Raw genomic sequence first — 21,961 nt, 5'->3', positions numbered from 1 at the left:
AGAAATTAAGCCATTTACTTTGGTTTTCATCATTTCAGATTTATATCTATAACGAGAAGATTGTGAACGGGCACCTGCAGCCTAACCTCGTGGACCTCTGTGCCTCCGTCGCAGAGCTGGATGATAAGGTAGCGCCGGAGCTAACCCAAATAGAAATGAGGGGCCCCGGGCTCGGGTGGGATTAGCAGCTGCTAACTTGGTGGAAATGTGCTGGAATGAAATATTCCACTTTATTCCGTGGAATGAAGTGTTGGCTGTTCTTTAGAGTTTTATTTTAGATAATTTTGGAGTGGTGTTTTGATGATGATGCTATAGACATGTATTTTTAATGCATCTTTAAAAGGTCCAGCCAGGATCAATTAATAGTCACAGGAATTCTCCTTAAGCTGTTTTTGCTTTGAAGTCCTGTCAGGCTCCAGCTCCTGCCTCACTGTTTCCCTCCTTAGACTAACAGTCTCCTTAATGAGAGCCAAATTGTAGAGATGATGCAGTTTTCACACCCGTGGGTGAGCCCCTGGAACTTGACTTGGGTGGGATATTTACAAGCATTCTTCATATGCTGCTGGTTCCATTCCCCTCTGACTTCCCATCTTTATTCCCATCCCTCAATTCTTATCCATGGCCAGTTTTCTTCCCCTAGGGGGGAAAAAAAAAATTAAAAAGTGGATGGCTGGATTGGTAGGTGGGTAGGAGGAAGGGGAGAATGAGGGGAGGCTATAATGGAAGCAAGTACTCATACACAAGTTTTTTTTTGTCCTCAAAAATACATTCAACTTTATTTTTTATAAATAGTAAAATGTTAGGCAATATAAACAGATCTAAAGAAGAAAGTAAGAATCACCTACTATCTCACCACCTGGAAGGAGTCGCATTTGGGTGGATTTTCTACAGTTTGAATTTTTGAAAGAGACAATGAAAACAGGATTTTCTCTTTTCCTTTGGGAAAAATGTAAACCTGCTTTTCTCCAATCAATGTTGTCTTCCAAGGATTCTTGACTTGAGAATGTTGCAAAGTGTTCAGGGAACACATTTTTAAGGAGAGCTTTACGGCCAGGAGGATCTGGGGAGAGGGAGTCCCAGCTGTGTGGTGGTAACACAAAGGAGAGAACACCCATTCCTTTCCTTTCCTGGGAGGCTGTCATGGAGGCGTCTTTTGAAGGGACTGAGTAGGAAAGCAAATGGGAGGCTGTGCCGCTCACAAAATGGAGTGAGAGCAATAGCCCCTGGAGAGCCTCTGGGAGGACAAAACCTATGTTATTTAGGTGAAACTCTTATTTTAAGCCTTTAAAAACTCAAATGACCTTGTAAGGACTGAAGTGCAGCTGCTTGAGTTGAAACTCCTAGAGCTTTGGACGATTATAAATGTGTTCACTCTCGTTTAAGGGTAACCCACTGAGATTCAGTGTTCTTGTTACTTTTATGTGGTCTTAATTATGTAAGTGCTTATGTCAGACCTAGAATAGTAACTGATCTGAAAACCAACTCGGGACAGGGGGTGCTCGTTGGAAGGTGGAAGCCCGGCAGCTGGCAGGGCAGAGGTGCATCTTCCGTACTGGGCATAAGCCTGGGGGCCTCAGACAGAAGACATTGCCCTCTTCCCCCTCCACGTCCCGCCTGCCATTGAGGTCAGAGTGCCAAGAAGAGCCACACAGTTTCTCCAGCCCCACAGCATTGTCACGTGAAGTCTCATTTGTGTGCAGAACATCTCTGACATGTGGACCATGGTAAAGCAAATGACAGACGTGTTGTTGGCGCCGGCAGCTGACGCCCTGAAGAGCCGCAGCAGAGTGGAAGTGCACATGGAGTTTGTCAGGCAGGCCTTGGGGTACCTCGAGCAGAGGTAAGGCGGCAGTAGCACAGTGGGGCTGGCTCTCAAGTCCCCTGACTCAACCGTTTCTTGTGTTTTGAGTAGTTCTCAGGCTAAGTGCTCTGGAGCTGGTATAATTTAAACAAGGTTGAGCAAATCTGAGAGGTGTCATCTTGTTTTCAGAAGCACTTCTCTAGCAGGACTGTTTCTGCAACAGTATAAAATCGTGATAAGTGGGAGCACTGTTAGACTTTTTTTCTATTTTTCTGCTCTCTTTCCCTCAGTACCGAGACATCGTGATTATTAGGCCATAGTGCCTTAGGTCAGGATCCTGTTCCTTAATGTGGTTCAGCCGTTACTCCTTAGGTTCTTTTATTTTCTCTCAGTATTTTAATTTTCGCACCCAGCAATATTACCGCCTACAAACCTTGGGAACTTTATTTTGTTAAATGAACCTTGATCCTTTATTTTCCTTCAGGCTCTACTCGGTTAATCCCTGTGAGTCCAGATCCTTCCCAGGTCCTAATGCCTGTGATTTGTGCCTGAGTTTCTTTGCCACCTCCTCACTAATTGGAGTTGGTCACTGAAGGGTTTGTGGCTGTGCCCTTGTGCTCTAACTATTGTCTCCTTCATTGGTAGGGCCTGTGCCATTCATCCCTCCCTGTGGACGCTCCTTCCAGCTCTGAATTGGCCAGCAGGGGTTGTCATGAGTGTGCAACAGACCCACTTTATTTCAGAGACAGGATGCTGGGCCCCTCTCTGCTGGCTTGAGAAGAGAAAGCCACGTTGAATACACTTGCTAAGTTGCAGCTCTTTGCCACTGAGCCTGTGCAGCTGCCAGTGGCCTTGCAATGTGGTCGCCTTTTATCAACAAAAGACTACTTCGTTAGGAAGTCATAAGATTTCCTTATGTGTAACTGAGGTAATTCAGACTTGGTACAGCAGAGAATAGGTTTTTATACCAAATACTTTATTAATTATACAATAGCTACATGAGATACCATCAGACTTATTAAACTCACTATCCTCCATTCTCTTATTAAGAAAAATCTGAAACTCCAAATGGTGTTTTACTCATGGCATAGGCACAAAAGAGTCTATAAAATATTTCATTAGGCTTTGGCTAAATTTTTGTAATGTAAGTTTTGAGTGTATTGATCTTCAGCCTTAAAGAACCTAATGTATGCAGTAGTATTTATTTGCTACAAGTCAGCAAAATATGAGTCAAAATTTCCTACGCTATATAAAAACCTTCAGGATTTTTTTTTAATGGGTATAAGTATGTGACTGCTCATGATTGCTTTTTCTTTTTTTTTTTTATTTATAATTTTATTTATTTATTTATTTTTCCCCCTAAGCCCCAGTAGATAGTTGTATGTCATAGCTGCACATCCTTCTAGTTGCTGCATGTGGGACACGGCGTCAGCATGGCCGGAGAAGCGGTGCGTCGGTGTGTGCCCGGGATCCAAACCCGGGCCGCCTGCAGCGGAGCGCACGCACTTAACCGCTAAGCCCCGGGGCCGGCCCATGATTGCTTTTTCTTTAATAAGTCTAATTCTTAACCTTGGTGCTTGGCTTCACCAGTGGTACCAGGCTGCATTCCTTTGTTTTATATCTAGGAGGCCATCCCGTTTCTTCTGTTATTCTTTTTGTTTAGTTTTTTGGAATGATCTTGTCCCATTAATTCCTTTAGCAGCACTTGGAGTTATTTGGGAGTTTCCTGTCCACAATGATTGTAACTTTATTTTCTTTTTCACTCTAGTAGCATCACTCCCTGATGGCATCCTTTTCCAGGATTCATTGTCACCTTTTGATAAGAGAATATTTTAGAATAATTATACTCACTTTTAAAGTATTTTTGCTGATGCTGATCCACTGACAGTTTACATATAATATTTCAAGTGATGTAATGTACCAGGTGGCAAAGTCGAGTCAGTTCAAAATGATTTTTCAAGTATAAGGCTGAAAACGTTGAGAAAATATAGGGTTGGTCTGTTCCCTGCCACATTCCAAGATCTTGAAGCAGGATATGTGTTTCTTAGCCCTCAAGAACTTTATGCTGCGTCTTCAAACTATAGGGCCTTGCCAGCTTGTGAGTTGTCTTAATTCGTGTTGGAAGAGACCATAGTGGGCATCTGTTTGTCCTGCTGCAGGACTCTTTTCTTGAAAATCTTTTCCCGCCTCTGCCTTTAAATACTTCCGGTGATGGGAACTCATTACATTTGTTAAATTTTGTTTGTTTTTCATTATAAAAATGATGCATGCTTGTTATAGAAATTTTGGAAGAAGCCAAAAAGAAGACCCGAAAAAAGGGGGGAGGCTCCTGGGGTACCTCCAGGATGTATGGTGATATATAATGAATGGTTATATTTCATTTTTTCCCCCTTTTTTTGATACATGAATATTTTGTTTTATTTTATTTTATTTTATTTGTTTATTTTCTTTTTGTGAGGAATATCAGCCCTGAGCTACCATCCATGCTAATCCTCCTCTTTTTGCTGAGGAAGACTGGCCCTGGGCTAACATCCATGCCCATCTTCCTCTGCTTTATATGGGACACCACCACAGCATGGCCTGACAAGTGGTATGTCGGTGCATGCCCAGGATCCAAACCCGGGCCACCAGCAGCGGAGCACGCGCACTTAACCGCTACGCCACGGGCCGGCCCTGATTTTATTTTTTACACAGTTATGATCCAAATGTGTATGATATATGGTTTTATATAGTTTGCTTTTTAAATTCTTTGTCAATATCATTTTTTTTGTAACTGCATCAAATTCCGTTTAGTCTATTTTCTGTAATTGACATTTAGATGTTTCTCTCTCCCTCATTCTCACTCTTGTATATACTTAATTTGGGGTTGAACATCTTTGTACATATGGAGCACCTGGCTTTTTGAGGCAGTCTGTTTTGTTTTGGACAAGAAACATATTTAGGAAGTCCTTTTTATATTAACTCCATATTTGGATATCTGTAATTTGGACCATTTAATCTTAGTATGGAAGCACTTTAAAAACACTATAGAGAATTTTAAGAAGCGTGCTAGCAAATAAATGAAGAGAGAATAATAGAAAATCATCATTTGCAACCACCAGTGTGATGATTGGTTCAGCAAAGACCATCGATGGAAACTGAAACCATTGGGTGCGAGACTGTTGGTGAACAGAATAGTCACATGACCTCCAAGTATTACCCCACAGAGTACTCATTGCTATTATAAAAGGGAAAGGTACTTTTACAATGGTGAAATCTGGTGGACGACACCTTTTAAAAGTGATCAAACCGACTGTTACCGAGAATGGGCTAACGGATAGTACTTGCCACATTATGGGACTCTCTGGTCAGTACCAGCATTAGGTGTGTGAGATTCTTGGCAAATTTGAACCTGAATCAAATCATGAGGAAACTATTCAGGTTGTAGGACATTCTACCAGACAGCTGGACTGGATTCTTTTTAAAAGATCGATGTTGTGAAAAAAGATGGTAGAATTACCCTAGATTAAGGGAAATAGAAGTAGCATGACAACTAAATGCCATGTCTTTCTTTGATTAGATCCTGGACTTAAAAAAAAAACTGTAAAGGACATTATTAAGAAATTTGACCAAATGATCCAGCAATTGCACTTATAGGTATTTATCCAAAGAAAACGAAAACACTAATTCAAAAAAATACATGCACCCCCATGTTCATTGCAGCCAGGTTATTTACAATAGCCAACATATGGACGCAACCTAAGTGTCCATTGATGGATGAATGGATAAAGAAGATGTGGTATATATACACAATAGAATATTATTTAGCCATAGAAAAGAATGAAATCTTGCCATTCGTGACAACATGGATGGACCTTGAAGGCATTATGCTAAGTGAAATAAATTAGAAAAAGACAAACTGTATGATCTCACTTATGTGTGGAATCTAAGCAAAATGAAACAAAAACAAAACCCAAGCTCATAGATACAGAGAACAGATTGCTGTTGCCAGAAGTAGGTGATGGCGGATGGGCAAAATGAGTGAAGGGAGTCAAAAGGTACAAACTTCCAGTTGTGAAATGAATAAGTCATGGGGATGTAATGTACAGCATGGTGACTATAGTTAATAATACTGTATTGCATACTTGAAAGTTGCTAAGAGATTAGATCTTAAAAGTTCTCATAAGAAAAAATAATTCTGTAACTACATATGGTAATGGATGTTAACTAGACTTATTGTGGTGATCATTTCACAATATATACAAATGTCAAATCATTATGTTATATACTTGAAACCAGTATAATGTATGTCAATTATACTTCAATTAAAAAAGAAAGAAATTTGAATATAAGTTATATTTTAGGTAGTAACAGTATATTAATGTTAAATTTCTTGGTGTCATAATGGTATTGAGTTAGGTAGGAGAATGTCCTAGTTCTTAGGAGATATGTGGTGAAGTATTTGTAGATGAGGTAGCCCCTGATTTCTATATTTCTATAACATTTTCAAATGGTTCAGAAAAAAGTATGTGTATATATGTATGTATGTGTATGTGTATCTATATACATAGAAAAAACATGCACACAAATGTTAACAATTGGTGAATCTAGGTAGGTTTTTGAGCATTCATTGGGCTATTCTTTTAATTTTTTGTGGGTTGAAACTTTTCAAAATAAAAAGTTTAAAAAGAACCCACTAGGGCATTAGGCTGTGAACTGGAGCAATTTTATTCTGCACGTTAGCCCTTAATGCATTTGAAGTCCACAATTATATTCCTCCAGGGATTCTTTTAAGTATCCGCAGTGATGAGAAATCTTTACAGTGATCCACTGCCCACTGAATAAATAATGTAGTTTGCTTCATTAAGCATGCACTATTTCCTCTGCTGTGTTAGCTTTGAAGTCCAGGCCCTGTCCTGCAGAGTTCACAGTCTAATGTCATGGATATGGACATAGATACATGTAATAAGTGTTTTCATCCTTTCTTGTTTTTTCCTTTAAAATTTTTCCAGTTATAAGAATTACACCCTTGTGACTGTCTTTGGAAATTTGCATCAGGCCCAGCTGGGTGGGGTGCCTGGGACTTACCAGTTGGTTCGAAGTTTCCTGAACATTAAACTTCCGGCTCCCTTGCCTGGACTTCAGGTATTGGTAACTTTCTCCATGTGATCGGTTACACTCCCAGAGCAGTCTCTCTCGGATCGATGTTTTCAGTTAAAATGAGGTCATGTATGGAAACTACTGTATGGAGAAGAGGCCCAAGGAGGGCGAGGAGAGCAGCTGGGAGACCTTGGGAGACTAGTAGTGTGGGAGTCCAGCTGATGACGGTGGGTGCTCAGCTCAGGGTGGGGAGGGTGCAAGGGGATAATGTTGTTGGCTTCTGGATGTGTTCTGAAAGTGGAACAAATAGGACTTGTTGAAGAACTTGGAGGTGGATGTGAGAGGCAGAGTCAGGGATGACTTCTGAGATTGTTGGCTCAAACACCTGGAAGAATGGAGTTGGATATGGTTCCTGGGATGTGGCCTCTCTTCTCTGTTCACCGTGCAGTTGGGGGAATTATCTGACAGTCAATTATCGTACTGCGTGCAAAGCACTACACTGGAGCTTTGCACCGAGAGTGGTGAGATACATAGGAGGCTGGCTTCATAAAGGAGGTGAGGTTCATGCTTGCGCTTGACAGATAGGGGCTCACCAGCCTGAGGGCTTGGAAAAGGGTATTCCAGGAGGAGGGAACAGCATGAGCAAATGCATGGAAGCAGGAAAGGGTATCTGATGTATCAGGAGTGTGGTATGGCCTGGCAAGCTTGGGACCAGCTGATAAAGGGCGCGAGTGCCAGGCTAAGCACTTTGGATGTAAACAGTTCAGAGGAGTTTAAGGGGGAAAGTGACACAATCAGATCTGAGTTTTAGTAAGAGTCCTGTGAGGGGAAGGGTGGAGGGAGAGGCCAAGAAAGATGTCTGCAGTCCATCTGGGCAAAAGCAGAGAGAGAAGAGTAACCACAGGCCTGCTGTGCAGGGAGATGACAAAGCCAGACAGATGACAAAGAGAGTGGGAAGAGATCCCCAATGCCTAGCAGTTTCTGAAACAAAGATACCCAGGAATTGTTTGCATGAATGGCAAACAAATGAATGAAAACGCCAGTATCCATTTAGCTAATCATTAGAAGTTAACATTTTATAAACTCAAGTGTGATAAGGATAGTCTCTTATTGGTCAGTGAACATCTTTAGCCCTTGCTTTGTGGGGGTTGCAGGAGTGCACGTCTGTAAGTTATCACAGAAGAACGTGTCACCCAGTTACTGCAGGCTAATAGGATTCCATGGAGAAACCACAGGCTGGCCTTGAGTCAGATGGGGCACATGCTTTAGAGGAAAAGTTCTAGAGCCAGACTGCCACTTACCAGCTTACCTTGGACAAATTACTTAACATCCCCGTGCCTCAGTTTCCTCATTTGTAAAACGGAGGAGGAGACTGTTGATGGTCCCTTCCTAATGGGGTTGTGAAGATCAAGTGATACTAATAGAAGGAAAGGGCTTAGCTGAGGGTCAGCACATCAGATAGCCATCAGTTAGCTTTTGTTTGTCTGTTTATTTGAGCGTTTTTCCTCTTTAAGGATGGAGAGGTGGAAGGCCATCCTGTGTGGGCATTAATTTATTACTGCATGCGCTGTGGAGACCTGCTTGCCGCTTCACAGGTGGTTAACCGAGCCCAGCACCAGCTGGGAGAATTTAAAACCTGGTTCCAAGAGTACATGAACAGCAAGGACAGAAGGTACGTGAATGGGATGGCACATCTAGAAGAAGCCCCGTGGAATCAGCAGGGTGACCTCTCCTGGGATTGCTCTCTTTTCCCTGTGCATGGCTCAAAATAAGTTTCTACTTGGGAAAAACTGAAATTTAGAAAGCAAGTAGAACTCTCATGAGAATAACAGTTGAAAACATTAAAAGAGCCCCATTCTGACACATGTCTAGACTTACATATGTCTATGTCTGTGTTTGGGGATTTTTCTGTTCCAGTGCAGGAGGGGCTGGTTGGAAACATGATTTGACCTATTCTAAAAATTCAGGACATGTCAAGGATGCCTTATAAAATGAAACTTTGTTGTATTACGTCTCACTTAGCACTTAGTGCTTTTCTGGTTGGCCCAATATGACAGTATGTTGTCATGCACTTCATAGTGCAAGGGCTAGAATTAGAAGTTAGTAATCTTGAAAGATAATCATTGAATTAATTCGCTAAGTTTCTTTTTTTTTAGTTTTCTTGCATTAAGAAACTGCTAAGTATTAGATTTTCTGTGGATTTTGTTAATGTAATCAGACTTACGTTCATATTCAAGCTTGGTTTAAATATGTGTACATGTATGTAGAAGAAATAATGGTGGTTACCCCAGTTATACCTGTGGAAAAGTAGGGATCTTTTTTTGGCAGTGTTAATAATGCCATGTGTGGAGATTGCCTTAAACCATGAGACCCTGTCTTGCTCCTATTACAGAGTTTAAAGTAGGGTTCATGTCTCAGAGTTCCCCCAGAAGGAGACCCCAGATAAGGATTTGAGTGCCGGTGGTTTATTTGGGAGGTGATCTCACATGGAGAAGGGAGTGGGGAGGCCAGAGGGAGGCCAAGACAGTTAAGGGAAGAACTCGCTCTTGTCAGTCACTGCCTGAGGGCTGTGGGGACATGGTGTGGAGTATTAACTCCCCAGTGTTTCTCACCTGCCCCTGAAGGTCTCTACTAGAGGCAGCCGATAGGCAGAGAGACGGGGGCTGGTGGCTGCAAGTCAGATTAAAGTGATGGTACCCAGGGCATATGGGCGGGGACAATGTCTGTTACCCTCAGGGAAGGAAGGCTTCATAGCTCTGTTATATGGTTGGGCCTGGGGATGCTTTCAGCTGCCCTTGAGGCTCTTTAGTGAGTGTGTGTGTGTCTCTGTTCCCTTGTGTCTGTAGATTGTCCCCAGCGACAGAGAACAAGCTCCGGCTGCATTACCGCAGGGCCCTCAGGAACAACACGGACCCCTACAAGCGGGCCGTGTACTGTATCATTGGCAGATGCGACGTCACTGACAACCAGAGCGAAGTGGCTGACAAGACTGAGGACTACCTGTGGCTGAAGGCAGGCAACTGCTTCCATTTTCCAGGCAGGGCATTAGCCCCCTCCTTCTGGTCGCGTTGCACGCACAGATTTTACCTGCTTAATGTGTGATGCCAGATCAGTAGTGGACTTCCCCTCTCCTGGCTCCATTTTTTATTGTGTAATTCCCAACCCATAACCACAGCCATTAGCAGAGCCTCCAGCTCACAGCCTCAAGCACGGCTGCTGAGCAGTGACAGCCCTGTGCGTCCAACTTAGAAGTAGTTTGTACCAATGCATATGTTTCTCTTGGGGGTTTAGTTGAACCAAGTGTGTTTCGATGATGACGGCACCAGCTCCCCACAAGACAGGCTCACTCTCTCACAGTTCCAGAAACAGTTATTGGAAGACTATGGTAAGAGATCCTGAACATGACCCCCTTCTCTTGTCCCCCTGAGGTCACTACTTAGCTTTCCTTTGGGACAATCCTTCATCTCTGAACTCTGTCTCTCCTTCAAAACCCTGTGACTCTTCAAAACAAAGCACAGCAAAACAATTTCAAATTCAAGTAGAGGCCATGTGGCCTTAAGAAATATATGTGTCTTATATAGTCCCGTACAGTAAACTGTTTTCTTCAGTTCTTTGAACTGCTCTGGTAGGCATTTGCTCAGGGAGAGATATAAAAAGGACTTGGCTATTGCTTCCTTGCAATGCATGTATCTGAGCATAAATGAGGGAGAAATAGCTTTTTTTCCCCCTCTCTCATTGTTTAAAAATTCTGGGAATAAAAGAAGATTCCAGTAGTGGTCAGCAGTTGTTGAATTCAGGTATCTGTGAATCTGAGTGAACTGAAGCATCTGAAATCTTCATTCTCTCCTTATTGAGTGACTGTTATCAGGGTAAAGGAGATAAACAGCCCCTTTTGTATTCCATTTAAGATCCTGGACTGTGTTTGTCTCCCACCTGATGCAAGCAGTTTGGGTTTTACAACATGACATCCACTTGCCAGTTGTGTTGTGAGGTCTAGAGAAGGTCGTGGAACCAGATCACGGTTCATGGCAGTCCACTGGGTCCAGGGCCCCCTCCGTTAATTCAGGCTCAGGCTGGTGCTCTCATCCTGCCCAGCAGGTACTCTACGCACACATGGCTTCTGCCTGGGCTCGGGGCTGCCAATAGGCCAGCTCAGAAGGAGTCAGCCTTATCTCCTCTCCCCCCAGGTGAGTCCCACTTCACGGTGAACCAGCAGCCCTTCCTCTACTTCCAAGTACTGTTCCTGACAGCACAGTTTGAAGCTGCAGTTGCCTTTCTCTTCCGCATGGAGCGGCTGCGCTGCCATGCCGTCCATGTGGCTCTGGTGCTCTTTGAGCTGAAGCTGCTTTTAAAATCCTCGGGACAGAGCGCTCAGCTCCGTGAGTATTTGTTGACAGTGGCATAACCATAACACACCCCCCATCCAGTGGCACTGGACACATAACTGCAACCAACAAGGATTTGGGCAACTGATAACAATCATTTTAGAGCCTTGTAGACAGTTGGGCTTCCTGGGTGATTAGTGTTAGGGTTCTTGCTTTTTTCTCCCCATTAATGTTCCCTGGGGTGTCTAATGTAATGCTGTACAGAGTGCTAGTTTTGTGGCCAGTCAGTCAGGTTGCCTGCAGAATGGTGCAGGAGAAGCAAGCCCTCGAGTCACGAGTCTGCTTCCCACTGGGGCTCTGATTGGAAACATGAGAAGTCCCAGCCAGCTATCTTATGTGCCTATCTGCACGGGGTGGGAGGTCAGAGGAGAGAGAGAAGATAAATGTGGGTGAGTGGCAGCAGCTTTCACCCCAGAGCACATGCCATATGGTCAGCTGTCTCCATCTTTTCTTTCAAAGACTAGTAATTCACTACAAAATGCCATTTTATGCATTCCATACTTGGAAAGAAATTGAGGACAGGGTGCTGAAGAGGATTCATTGGCTGGGCTGCAGGTGTAGATGCTGCTGGGTCTTTGGATTCCGTTCTCATGGTTCCTGGTGCACGGGTCAGAAGGGCATTGTGGTTGTGACCAATTCTGTCTCCCTTGGTGCAGTCAGCCACGAGCCTGGTGACCCTCCCTGCATGCGGCGGCTGAACTTTGTGCGGCTACTCATGCTCTACACCCGGAAGTTTGAGTCCACGGACCCGAGGGAGGCCCTCCAGTACTTCTACTTCCTCAGGTGAGACTTGCTGCTGACCGTTGACTTCAGCTGGCTTTGATCTCCGCCATTCTGAGAATGACTGTTAGAGACCTCGAATCCACACCAGAAACCAGGTTGCTTTTGTCCCCTTACAGGGACGAGAAAGATAGTCAAGGAGAAAACATGTTTCTACGCTGTGTGAGTGAGCTGGTGATAGAAAGTCGAGAGGTATGTTGTTTCCTTTTCTTTCCCACAGTGATTTTCAATACAGTGTTCTCATGCTAATGTGATACTGCATGGTCACCTCACTATGATTACGGTGGATATGGACTGGGGGATTTTTAGTTTTCTTCGGTTTCTGACAGTGAAATTATTGATTCCGTCTCACTGTTTTCTAGTTTATGTAAGACTTCTTCCACCTTCTCTGTTTTCTTCCCATCTTGTCTCTAAAGAATTGTGGATTATATGTGTATCCTTGTCCAGTAAATTGAGTAAACTTTTTCTATCTCCACAGTTTGATATGATTCTTGGGAAACTGGAGAACGATGGAAGTAGAAAGGTGGGTTACATGCCCCCCTAGAGATATGTTAGTTTGTAGTTGGGGATTTATAATTGTCAAAAGAATACAGTTAGATTTTAGGATTCAAGGTACTAAAGATACAAAACTGAATGAAGTTGCTTAGTTTAAAAAACAAAAAATGAACATTACAGGCCCCAAATAATGACCTTGATTTTACACACATTTATATTTTACACACATTTATATTTCTCCTTAAAATAGGTAAATTTGTGATTAGATAGCTTTTTTTATTAAGTTCAGAATACTCATCTGTTCATGCCTGCCATTTTTTGAGCTGAGAAGGCTACATTTCTACCGTTTTTGGCTCAGAAAATATGCAGGAAAAGAAATTGATTACTGCACCTACTCTTCCCAGATGGAAAAGTTAGAAATGCGCTCGGCATCTCTCACACGGTAGTTTCTGAGGGCTCAGAACGCTACGCTGACCTTGGAGGTGCAGCTGCTCCCATGAGCCTTGGTGATTCCAAGCCCCGTCATGCCTGTTGGGTGGCGTAGCAGAAGGGGCAGAGGCACTGGCGTCAGAGACCAGTCCTGATCCCACTCGGGCACTCTCCCTGTGGCCTTGGGAAAGTCGCCTGCCTCTCCCAGGGACTCACTCTCCTCACTGGTAAAAATGGGCGGCTTGGAGCCAGCGATCTCGAGAGGAGCTCTCACTGCTCACAGCATCCAGCTCAGACGAAAGGCCAGGGATGGTGCTGATGACGATGGCCCTGCTTATTGAGCAGTGACAATTGCCGGACCCTGTGCCGAATGCTTTACATGTATTTTCTTATTTAATTGCCACGGTAACCCAATAAGGTGGGAACCGTTATTATCTATATTTTCCAGGTGGGGAAATGGAGAAAAGAGAGGTTAATTATTTTGCTCAAGATCAAACAGCTAGTAAGAAAGGGAGCTGGCTGGCCGGCCCCGTGGCTTAGCGGTTAAGTGCGTGCTCTCCGCTGCCGGCGGCCCGGGTTCGGATCCCGGGTGCACACCGAGGCACCACTCCTCCAGCCATGCTGAGGCCACATCCCACATACAGCAGCTAGAAGGATGTGCAGCTATGACAGACAACTATGTACTGGGGCTTTGGGGGAAAAATAAATAAATAAAATCTTTAAAAAAAAAAAAAAAAAGAAAGGGAGCTGGAATTTGAACCCAATCCTTGACCCCAGAGCCCATGCTCTTCACTGATCTTCTGTGCTGCCAGAGTGGCAGAGCAGGTCACTCCAACTTGGTCCAGGGCTGATGGAGAATCAGAACGGCCATTCAGGCGTCACATAATCCACCCTCTCTCTTCTGTGGTTCCTAAGGCCTCTGTCATACCCTCCTGACCATTTGGTTGCCGTTGACTGATGATGATTTTTTTTTTAATATCCTGACACCACTTGCCATATATTTTTTCAGCACTGGATATCTTTTGCCATCTGTCTTAGAAAGCAAATCCAAAATCTTTGAGATATTTTTTTCTAAGCTTCCTGATTTTTTTTTTCCCCTAGTGCCTACTCCTCAGCAAAGTTAAAATCATTGTTGATTTCACCTACTCACTGGGTTGTTTTAGAAAATTAGCACAGAGTCTGATTGCTGACTCCTCTGTGCTGCCCGTGAGTCTGCTGCTTCATGTGTAGTTTCCTTGGTCCCTTTCAGATGTGTAATAGGCCGTGATATCTTCAGGGAAGCCCGGGTCTAGCTGATGGAATATATGCATTGCCCAGCACAAGCATTTTCAGTTAAAGTAGTTTTCAGATTCCACTTGCTTCTCTGTGTTTAAAGTAACAGCTCTGTGCACCCTCTCTCTCCTGTCTCTCTCTTTCTCCTCCTCCATCATTTGTCTTGTCAGCCTGGAGTCATAGATAAGTTTACTGCTGATACAAAGCCTATTATCAACAAAGTTGCTTCTGTGGCAGAAAATAAAGGACTGTTTGAAGAAGCAGCAAAGCTTTATGATCTTGCCAAGGTAAAATGTGCCCTCTTCCTTCTTCTGTACTTAATAGATCTGTCGGCCTTTTGGCATTAAATGCACAAACATTCTGATGATGCCATCGTCGTACCACTCGCCCTGCTGAAGTATTTTCTCCTAGTGCTCAGGCAGTTAATGGTCTGGTCAGAGTGAAATTCCCATTTTACAGAATTATTTTTGCCCATAAGGTATTTCTGGCCAAACAAGAGCGACATTGCAAGGATATCCTGTGGGCATTGAGCTGTAATCTCACTTGGCAGCAGAACAAGTGTCCATCACATTTCACATGGTGAAGTTGCTGGTGAAAATGCCTTTGTGCTGACCTTCCAGGCAGCCGCAGACATGCTGGTGATCAGTGTGTGTTAGGGAATAATATGACAGCTCAGGTATTTTGAGAGAACTGGAGTAAGTATTTCTACATAAGAACATATGGTGACTGCTGATGATTGCGTGGCCTAAAAAGATTACATTCTCTCCTTTTATCACCTGAGAAAAGTGGGTGGAAGAGGGTTATAATTCATTTTTTTAATTTAAAAATGTTTTTATTGAGGTCTAATTAAGATGTGGGAAAATGTACAAATATTAAGTGTACAGCTTGATGAATTTTCCATAGGTATATATCTGTGTAACTGCCACCCAGATCAAGATATAGAACATTTCCGTCCATCACCCGGAAAGTTCCCTCTTTTGTTTATTTAGTTTTTCCTTTCATTGATTATTTAATTGATTCCTTCCTTAATTTTAAAAAAATCAAACAGAATGCTGATAAGGTGCTGGAGCTGATGAACAAACTGCTCAGCCCTGTCGTCCCCCAGATCAGTGCGCCGCAGTCCAACAAGGAGAGGCTGAAGAACATGGCTCTCGCCATCGCTGAGCGGTAAGGCCAGGAGCCAGCTCCCAGGGCCCTGGGGTCCCAGTGCCAGTGCCAGGCCGCCAGCACCCACCCAGATGCCCCTTCGACTTCACTGGTAACATCAAACAGTTTCCCAGAGTGGCTCTACTGACTCACCATCCCACCAGCTGTTTGCGAGTTCCTGTCTCCCCACGTCATAACCACCACTTGGTACTGTCAGACTTAAAAATTTTTTCCAAAAAGAAGGGTATGAAAGGAAATCTCACCATTTTAATCCTGTACATTAGGTTTAATTCTAGGCATTATACTCATCTATGTACTGTTATCAGCCCTCTCAAAGGCATTTTGAAACAAAACTAGTGATGGATGGATGGGGGAGTTCTTAGAGACATAGTGGCCAATTTTTCAGAATCGACCTTCCTCCCTGTGCGTTAACTGAGTTATCAGACTTTAACCAGCGTAACTCCCAGGCTGAGGCAACCGTCATTCTTTTCGTGTCCTCTACAGATACTCCTAATAAAGTGAAGCCCAGAGAAAACTGGGTTGGAGATGCTTTCCTGGGGTAGCACAGAAAACATTCTTGGCAGATGAGATATCTTCATTTAGCAAACAATCTCCAGGGATGGCCCCTGGCTTTTGGCCCATCAGGACCTCCCATCCTCCCTGGAGATTTGGATGCTGAGATGGTGGCTGAGGCTAGAGAACCATGCTTCATGCAAAATATTTATAAATGATTCATATCAAATTCACCATCAAATGCTTGGCCATTTCAAAAGAAACACTATTTTCTGCTCCTTAATTCACTTCATCAAGAGAGTTCAAGAAGTTTTGACATTTTTCAAATGCTATTCTAAAGTTACCGATTACATAGAAATTCATAATATACCCCTGCCCCCCTTACCTCTTTTTTGTCTTCCAGGTATAGGGCTCAGGGAATCAGTGCAAATAAATTTGTGGACTCCACATTCTATCTCCTGTTGGACTTGATCACCTTTTTTGACGAGTATCACAGTGGTCATATTGACAGAGCCTTTGATGTAAGTTTCAGGAGGAGTGTTTGAAGTGCAGGTTAATGTATGCCCTTGAAAATTCAGAACACTTCATGGGATTCATTGAAAGCAAAGGAAATGTCACCAATATGCCTGTTAAGTGAAGAGCGACAAGTATGATCCTGGGATTTTAAAGGAGATTTCTTGTTGCTCTCTTTCCTTTTTCTTTTTTCTGTTTCTTTCCCCTTTAATCTGAAAACAGAGAGATTTCTGAAAGTAATTCGAAATCTCTGAATGTTAAAATTGCCTGAGAAGATGAGGATGGGAATTAAGTTAGTCAGCAAGTTAGAATCAAAGCCTTTGTGTATATGAGGGGAGTAGCGTCTTCTATTAAGAAGCCCTTTATGGGGGCCGGCCTGATGGCGTGGCAGTTAAGTGCGTGTGCTCTGCTTCAGCGGCCCGAGGGTTCACAGGTTTGGATCCCGGGCACGCACTAGTGCACCACTTGTCAAGCCATGCTGTGGTGGCGTCCTACATAAAGTAGAGGAAGATGGGCACGGATGTTAGCCCAGGGCCAGTCTTCTCCAGCAAAAAGAGGAGGATTGGCATCTGATGTTAGCTCAGGGCTGATCTTCCTCACAAAAAAAAAAAAAAAAACCTTTATGAACATGTTAAATGCTGACTGTGTGTTTAAGGAGATGAAATGACTGTGATGGTTATATCATATGGGGCTGGTGTGTTTTTGTTTTAAACAGATAATTGATCGCTTGAAGCTAGTGCCCCTAAATCAGGAAAGTGTGGAAGAGAGAGTAGCTGCCTTCAGAAATTTCAGTGATGAAGTAAGTGCTTTTCTTCTGAGTTAAGGAATTCTTTTCCCCACTTCTGCTGAAAGCTTTTGTTTTAATGTAGCTAATAAGTTTGAGAGTCCTAGTACAGTAACCATCTAGACTGAGTTTTCTAAGACAAGTCCAGTTTCAGATACCCTGGGCTGGTTTTCCTGTGAGTACACATATCCCCACCAGGTTATTGTCCAAATTCCTGACTCAGAAAATACAGTCGCTTTGGTGATCAGACATGTTCTTGGGAGAAACAGGTTTCTGGTTGATCCTGTGAGGTCTGGTTTAATTCTTTATTATCTGCTTGTTCTAGAGGGTTTTCTAGTGCTTAATGCTAATCTTCTTTAAGTAGTTCCGTTGGATGTTGAAACATGCATCATGATTCACTTGCTTCCTTCCCCTCTCTGAACTGTTTTGTCTCGAGAAGCAGGTGCAGTGACTGTGGACTCAGTTATCAGCCCATGAGCCCCAGAGCCGCTGTCTGTCTGCAGAGTTTCTAGCATTTTGCTACCATCTGGCCCAAGAGTGCTCAGCTGGGCTACACACTGGAATTGCAAGGAGAGCTTTAAAAAAAAACCTTTAGGCCCAGGCCCCGCCCCCAGAAAATCTGGTTTCTGGGATCTGAGCTACGGCCTCGAACTCTGGTCATTCCCCTGTGTAGCTGGGGTGAGACTCTACCCTAGAACCACAGACGCTCGGGGCCAGCTGCCTGGTTCTGGGATGTCACCAACACTGATTCAATTTAAAACTGTTAGTCAATAAGCAAATACCGTTTAAAAGCATGTTTCTGTTTTAGAGGAAGAAGGAAGGCCAGCTTCTGCACATGTGGTGGGGCAGTTGCCCTCTGTGGTACACACAGTTCAGAAGGTGTTGCTTCTTGCCAACCTTGCCTTCATCCCTGCTGTTGAGTCTACCTCTGGCCACTTGCTCTTTTGTTGCCTCTTGACTTCCCCTGGATGCGTCGTTGATTGCATCATGGATTGAAGTAGTGCACCAGGGCTTGCCCTTGTAGGCCCTCCCAGGGACTCTGCTAGGGCCGTGGGGGTCCAGTGGAGACAGTCTGGTGGGTCTGACAGTGGGGAGTGGTGGGGACTGGAGAACTAGCATGTGTGTCCCTACCTGCTGACATTCAGATCCAGGGTTTGTTGGTAATCGCTCTGCTGGCCAGTCCAAGCCTGGATACTGGCCGGATGTGGTCAGCATGCTTTTGGCTCACTGCCTCTGCCTGGGAGGAATGGCATAAAGAAAGCAGCAGACGAGTGACCCCCTCCCCCCCCAACCTTCTGAGCAGTGTCGCCTGGCCTTTGTTCTCACGCTTCACATTTCAGTGCCGCTGGTTCCTTTTTGGTGACTGTAGCTCTCCACCTGGCAGCCGTGGGGCTGTGGTGTGACCAGGCCTGCCTGGAGTGGCCCCCGCCACACCCTCACCTGTCGTTGGCCCCGGGGCTTGATGCCTTTTCCTTACTTCATGTGTTTCTCTCTGTGCAGATCAGGCACAACCTCTCAGAAGTGCTTCTCGCCACCATGAACATCCTGTTCACGCAGTTTAAGAGGCTCAAGGGAACCAGTCCATCCTCAGCATCCAGGCCCCAGCGAGTCATCGAGGACCGCGACTCTGTAAGATCCCAGCGTTAGCCACAGCCATCGCTGAGAACCACCTTTCTGGTCTGCCGTCCATTGCACCTCATGAGACCACTGCTCATGACTCCTAACTGCCCTTTGCCCTTACCACCTGGCAGCTGGGTAAACCTCGTGTTAGGAGCTCCCAGAAGAAATCAGGCGTTAATGGGATTGCTGCTCTTCTCAAGCTAAAAAAAAAAATATATATACCAGGTCTACAAATAGCATCTTTTGAAAAATCAAACAGGACGGTTATTTGTAGTGATTCCACAAGAGTTTCCTGCTCATTTTAAAATATAAGTTTATTTTGTGAGTCTCAGCTCAGCACTTTTGTCAAAACCATACTTACTTTTGGTCCACACATTAATGTGATGCAAACCCTTGTATCTACTCTCATCTGAGCCTCACGGTGACCCCACAGAAGTCATTCAGGGCCGTCAGTGTTGTCCCCATCTTACTCCTAAGGGCACTGGGGCCTGGAGTCGGGAAGCAGCTTGCTTCTGTGGGCTTATCAGGTGATCAGTGAAGGAGCCATGTCTGGAAGCCGGGTCTGTCTGACAGCCGGCCAGCACCCTTTCCGCTGCCTGGGGCCTCCAGCAGTGGGTGGGTCGGGCAGAGTCCAGGTGGGTAGAACCCTGGGACTCACACAACATGTGTTGTCCACTGATTTGACAAAAGAGCAAAGGTGTTGGACCCAATTAAACCATGAAAACTCGTAGTGTTTTAAAATTACCTTTTCCTTAACTTTTTCATTTAATGTTTGATGAGACTCTCAGTATGGTATATAACAGCCATATCTGATTTTGGCAGTCAGAAAACTAGAGCCTCAAAAATCTTGCCTTTTGCCTCCAGGGTGTCTGTGGGCTCTCTCTGCTGTGCCCCCCACAGGCACTGTCATTGACGGAACTTCTGCCTAGTGAGTGGTGGTGGAAATTTTCACCTTTAGCAATGGAGGTATCAGTGCTCAAGAGTGGTCCACAGAGGTGGTAGGCCCATCTGTGTGTGCATCAGAGGCAGCTGCTGGTCTGCCCTCTGACCTTGGATGTCAAGAGCCTAAACAGCATAAAAAGTCATTGTCATGAGATGTGCCTGTGGTGAGTTCACTGTGCCTGGGCCTTGGCAGCAATCTGTCTGTATGATGGAAGAAACCCAGTGCAGTGCTATAGTGAATACAAGTATTGAAATGGTGGGCGTTTCTGGTGCTCTGGGGGCTGCTTACAGGTCAGAGGAGGACTTGCCCACGGAGAGCAGAGCTGGTGGCCTGGCAGGCCCGTTTTCCACATCTGAAGGGAACTGTTTGAAGACCAACTGAGCGAAGACCAGTGTTTTAATCTCTTTTTTTTTTTTTTTTTTGTGGCACTTAGGTTTTACATATCATGAATAAAGCCATTCTCCTACGTTCCTTTTGGCCACCGCTCTCCTTGTTTATGAAAGGCAGGGACTGGTAGGATCGAGGAGAGACTTAGTTCTCTGCCTGAGAAGTGGCTTCATGGTTTAAAGGGCAGCACTGCCCAGAAACGGGATGGGTCCCTTTGCCTGAACACCCCTAGAGCTCATTTAAAGTGGCTTTAAATCAGGCATGAGAGCCCGTGCACTTTTATGCACTTTTGAAGCAAAGCTAATAAGCACTCATTATATGAACATATAAAGTTCTTTTGGTTTGGACATTAATTAGGACATATACTTGCCAATTAATGTCACATATCAGGTAAAAAGCACTTACCTTTCAGTTTTTTTCTTGAATGGTCCTTAAGAAGCCTTGTAAGTGATCCTTGAATTTTCCTTAAAAGTCTTGTTACTCATCCAAAAGATGTTGATAGACTCTCTCTTTCTATTCCAGATACGGTTTCCTTTCTTGCTGGTATAAGCATCCAACACACCTCAGTATGAGCAACCTAGAGCTGTTCTCCTAAGTTTCTTGATTCCTTATTCAATAATTTATCACTTGGAAATCAGAGTGAAGGTTCTCTCTTTTTCTGTTATTGGAAACACCTGAGTTAAAATATTTTTCCCTCTGGAACAATCTAGGAATTCCCATTGTTACCTGGGAAAAGAGGGCCAAGCACTTAGGTCAGGAAGAAAGAAATGGAAGGAGTGGAAGGAAGGAGCAGGAAAGAGGCAGGAGAGGAAAAGAGCTGGGGTGGGACTGTGCTCAGTTACAGCCGTTGCCTCTAGTATTGCAGGTGCTTCATGGGGGCCCTGGAAACTCAGATCCCCACAGAAGCAGGTAGACAGAAAACAGCCAGGAGAGAGAGAGGCTCCGAGGAGAGCAGGCAGTCTAAAGCACAGGGCCGTGTCAGAAGCTGGTGAGATGTGTCAGACGAGGCAGCTTGCCTGGCAAACCCATCTGTCTTTTGCTTAGTAACTGGGGCCCCAGTGGACGAGCTTTGCTAACTCTGCACCATGCTGGCAGAACATGGCGGTGGAGGGTAAGACTATCGTCCACCCGCCAGGAATCTGCCCCTGACACCAAGGGGGGACAGGGAAGAACACGCTGGTTGTTCCTGCTACAGCGCCCTGACGGAAAGTTAACTGGTTTTCCTTTCTTCTTCCCCTTTCTTTCAGCAACTCCGAAGTCAAGCCCGCGCCCTGATTACCTTTGCTGGGATGATACCCTACCGGACGTCTGGGGACACCAACGCGAGGCTGGTGCAGATGGAGGTCCTCATGAATTAAGTGCAAGGCTTTGAGGGGCTTCTGGGACTGCACGCTGTCAGTACATCAGGCGCATGGGCCCACCCGGGGGGGTTTCTGGGTTGTTTCTGTTGTGTTTTGTTTTGTTTTTTGTATTATGTATTTTTGTCAACATGAATAAATTTCTTTGATTTGTATTTCTTTTCACATTCTTTTATTTTGTTTTTTTTTCCTTTGAGATTTTGTTTAAATTTTCATTTGTGTGGGAGGAAATGTCTTCAGTAGTGCTTGGGCCAGAGAATGATAGGCTGATATAGGCATCTGTGATTTGGTTAAAGTTGACCTTAAATGATTAAAAATTCACCCAAAGTGAGCAAGGAAATGAAGGCTTTGGGAGTTACTTTTATTTAGATATATTAGTCCATGTAGCGGGGTCATGGTTCATTCTTCACATTTTTATTTGCCTGTGAAAGCCAGCCTTGGCCTTGGGTGAGTTAA

At 44.3% G+C, this 21,961-nt stretch overlaps 1 protein-coding gene across 4 annotated transcripts in view; it reads left to right on the top strand.

The window, feature by feature from the left end:
• Positions 1-21,660, top strand: part of NUP93 (nucleoporin 93) — a 114,325-nt gene extending 92,665 nt beyond the window's left edge. For all 4 annotated transcript variants that reach the window (XM_004431630.3, XM_087420225.1, XM_087420227.1 and 1 more), the window contains 16 exons: positions 39-128; positions 1,701-1,840; positions 6,793-6,925; positions 8,395-8,552; positions 9,727-9,892; positions 10,172-10,265; positions 11,068-11,259; positions 11,922-12,048; positions 12,165-12,237; positions 12,524-12,568; positions 14,412-14,528; positions 15,290-15,408; positions 16,304-16,421; positions 17,129-17,212; positions 18,698-18,826; positions 21,395-21,660. In XM_004431630.3, coding sequence (XP_004431687.1) covers positions 39-128; positions 1,701-1,840; positions 6,793-6,925; positions 8,395-8,552; positions 9,727-9,892; positions 10,172-10,265; positions 11,068-11,259; positions 11,922-12,048; positions 12,165-12,237; positions 12,524-12,568; positions 14,412-14,528; positions 15,290-15,408; positions 16,304-16,421; positions 17,129-17,212; positions 18,698-18,826; positions 21,395-21,505 — 1,896 coding nt within the window. In that variant the 3' untranslated portion in view covers positions 21,506-21,660. The remainder of the gene's footprint in view (positions 1-38; positions 129-1,700; positions 1,841-6,792; positions 6,926-8,394; positions 8,553-9,726; positions 9,893-10,171; positions 10,266-11,067; positions 11,260-11,921; positions 12,049-12,164; positions 12,238-12,523; positions 12,569-14,411; positions 14,529-15,289; positions 15,409-16,303; positions 16,422-17,128; positions 17,213-18,697; positions 18,827-21,394) is intronic.
• Positions 21,661-21,961: the final 301 nt, after the last annotated feature.

The sequence above is a fragment of the Ceratotherium simum genome, chromosome 30, assembly GCF_057802395.1.
Source record: "Ceratotherium simum simum isolate JZ-2026a chromosome 30, ASM5780239v1, whole genome shotgun sequence".
NCBI lineage: Eukaryota > Metazoa > Chordata > Mammalia > Perissodactyla > Rhinocerotidae > Ceratotherium > Ceratotherium simum.
Note: the sequence above shows the minus strand (reverse complement) of the source record. Positions and strands in the feature narration are given on the sequence as shown.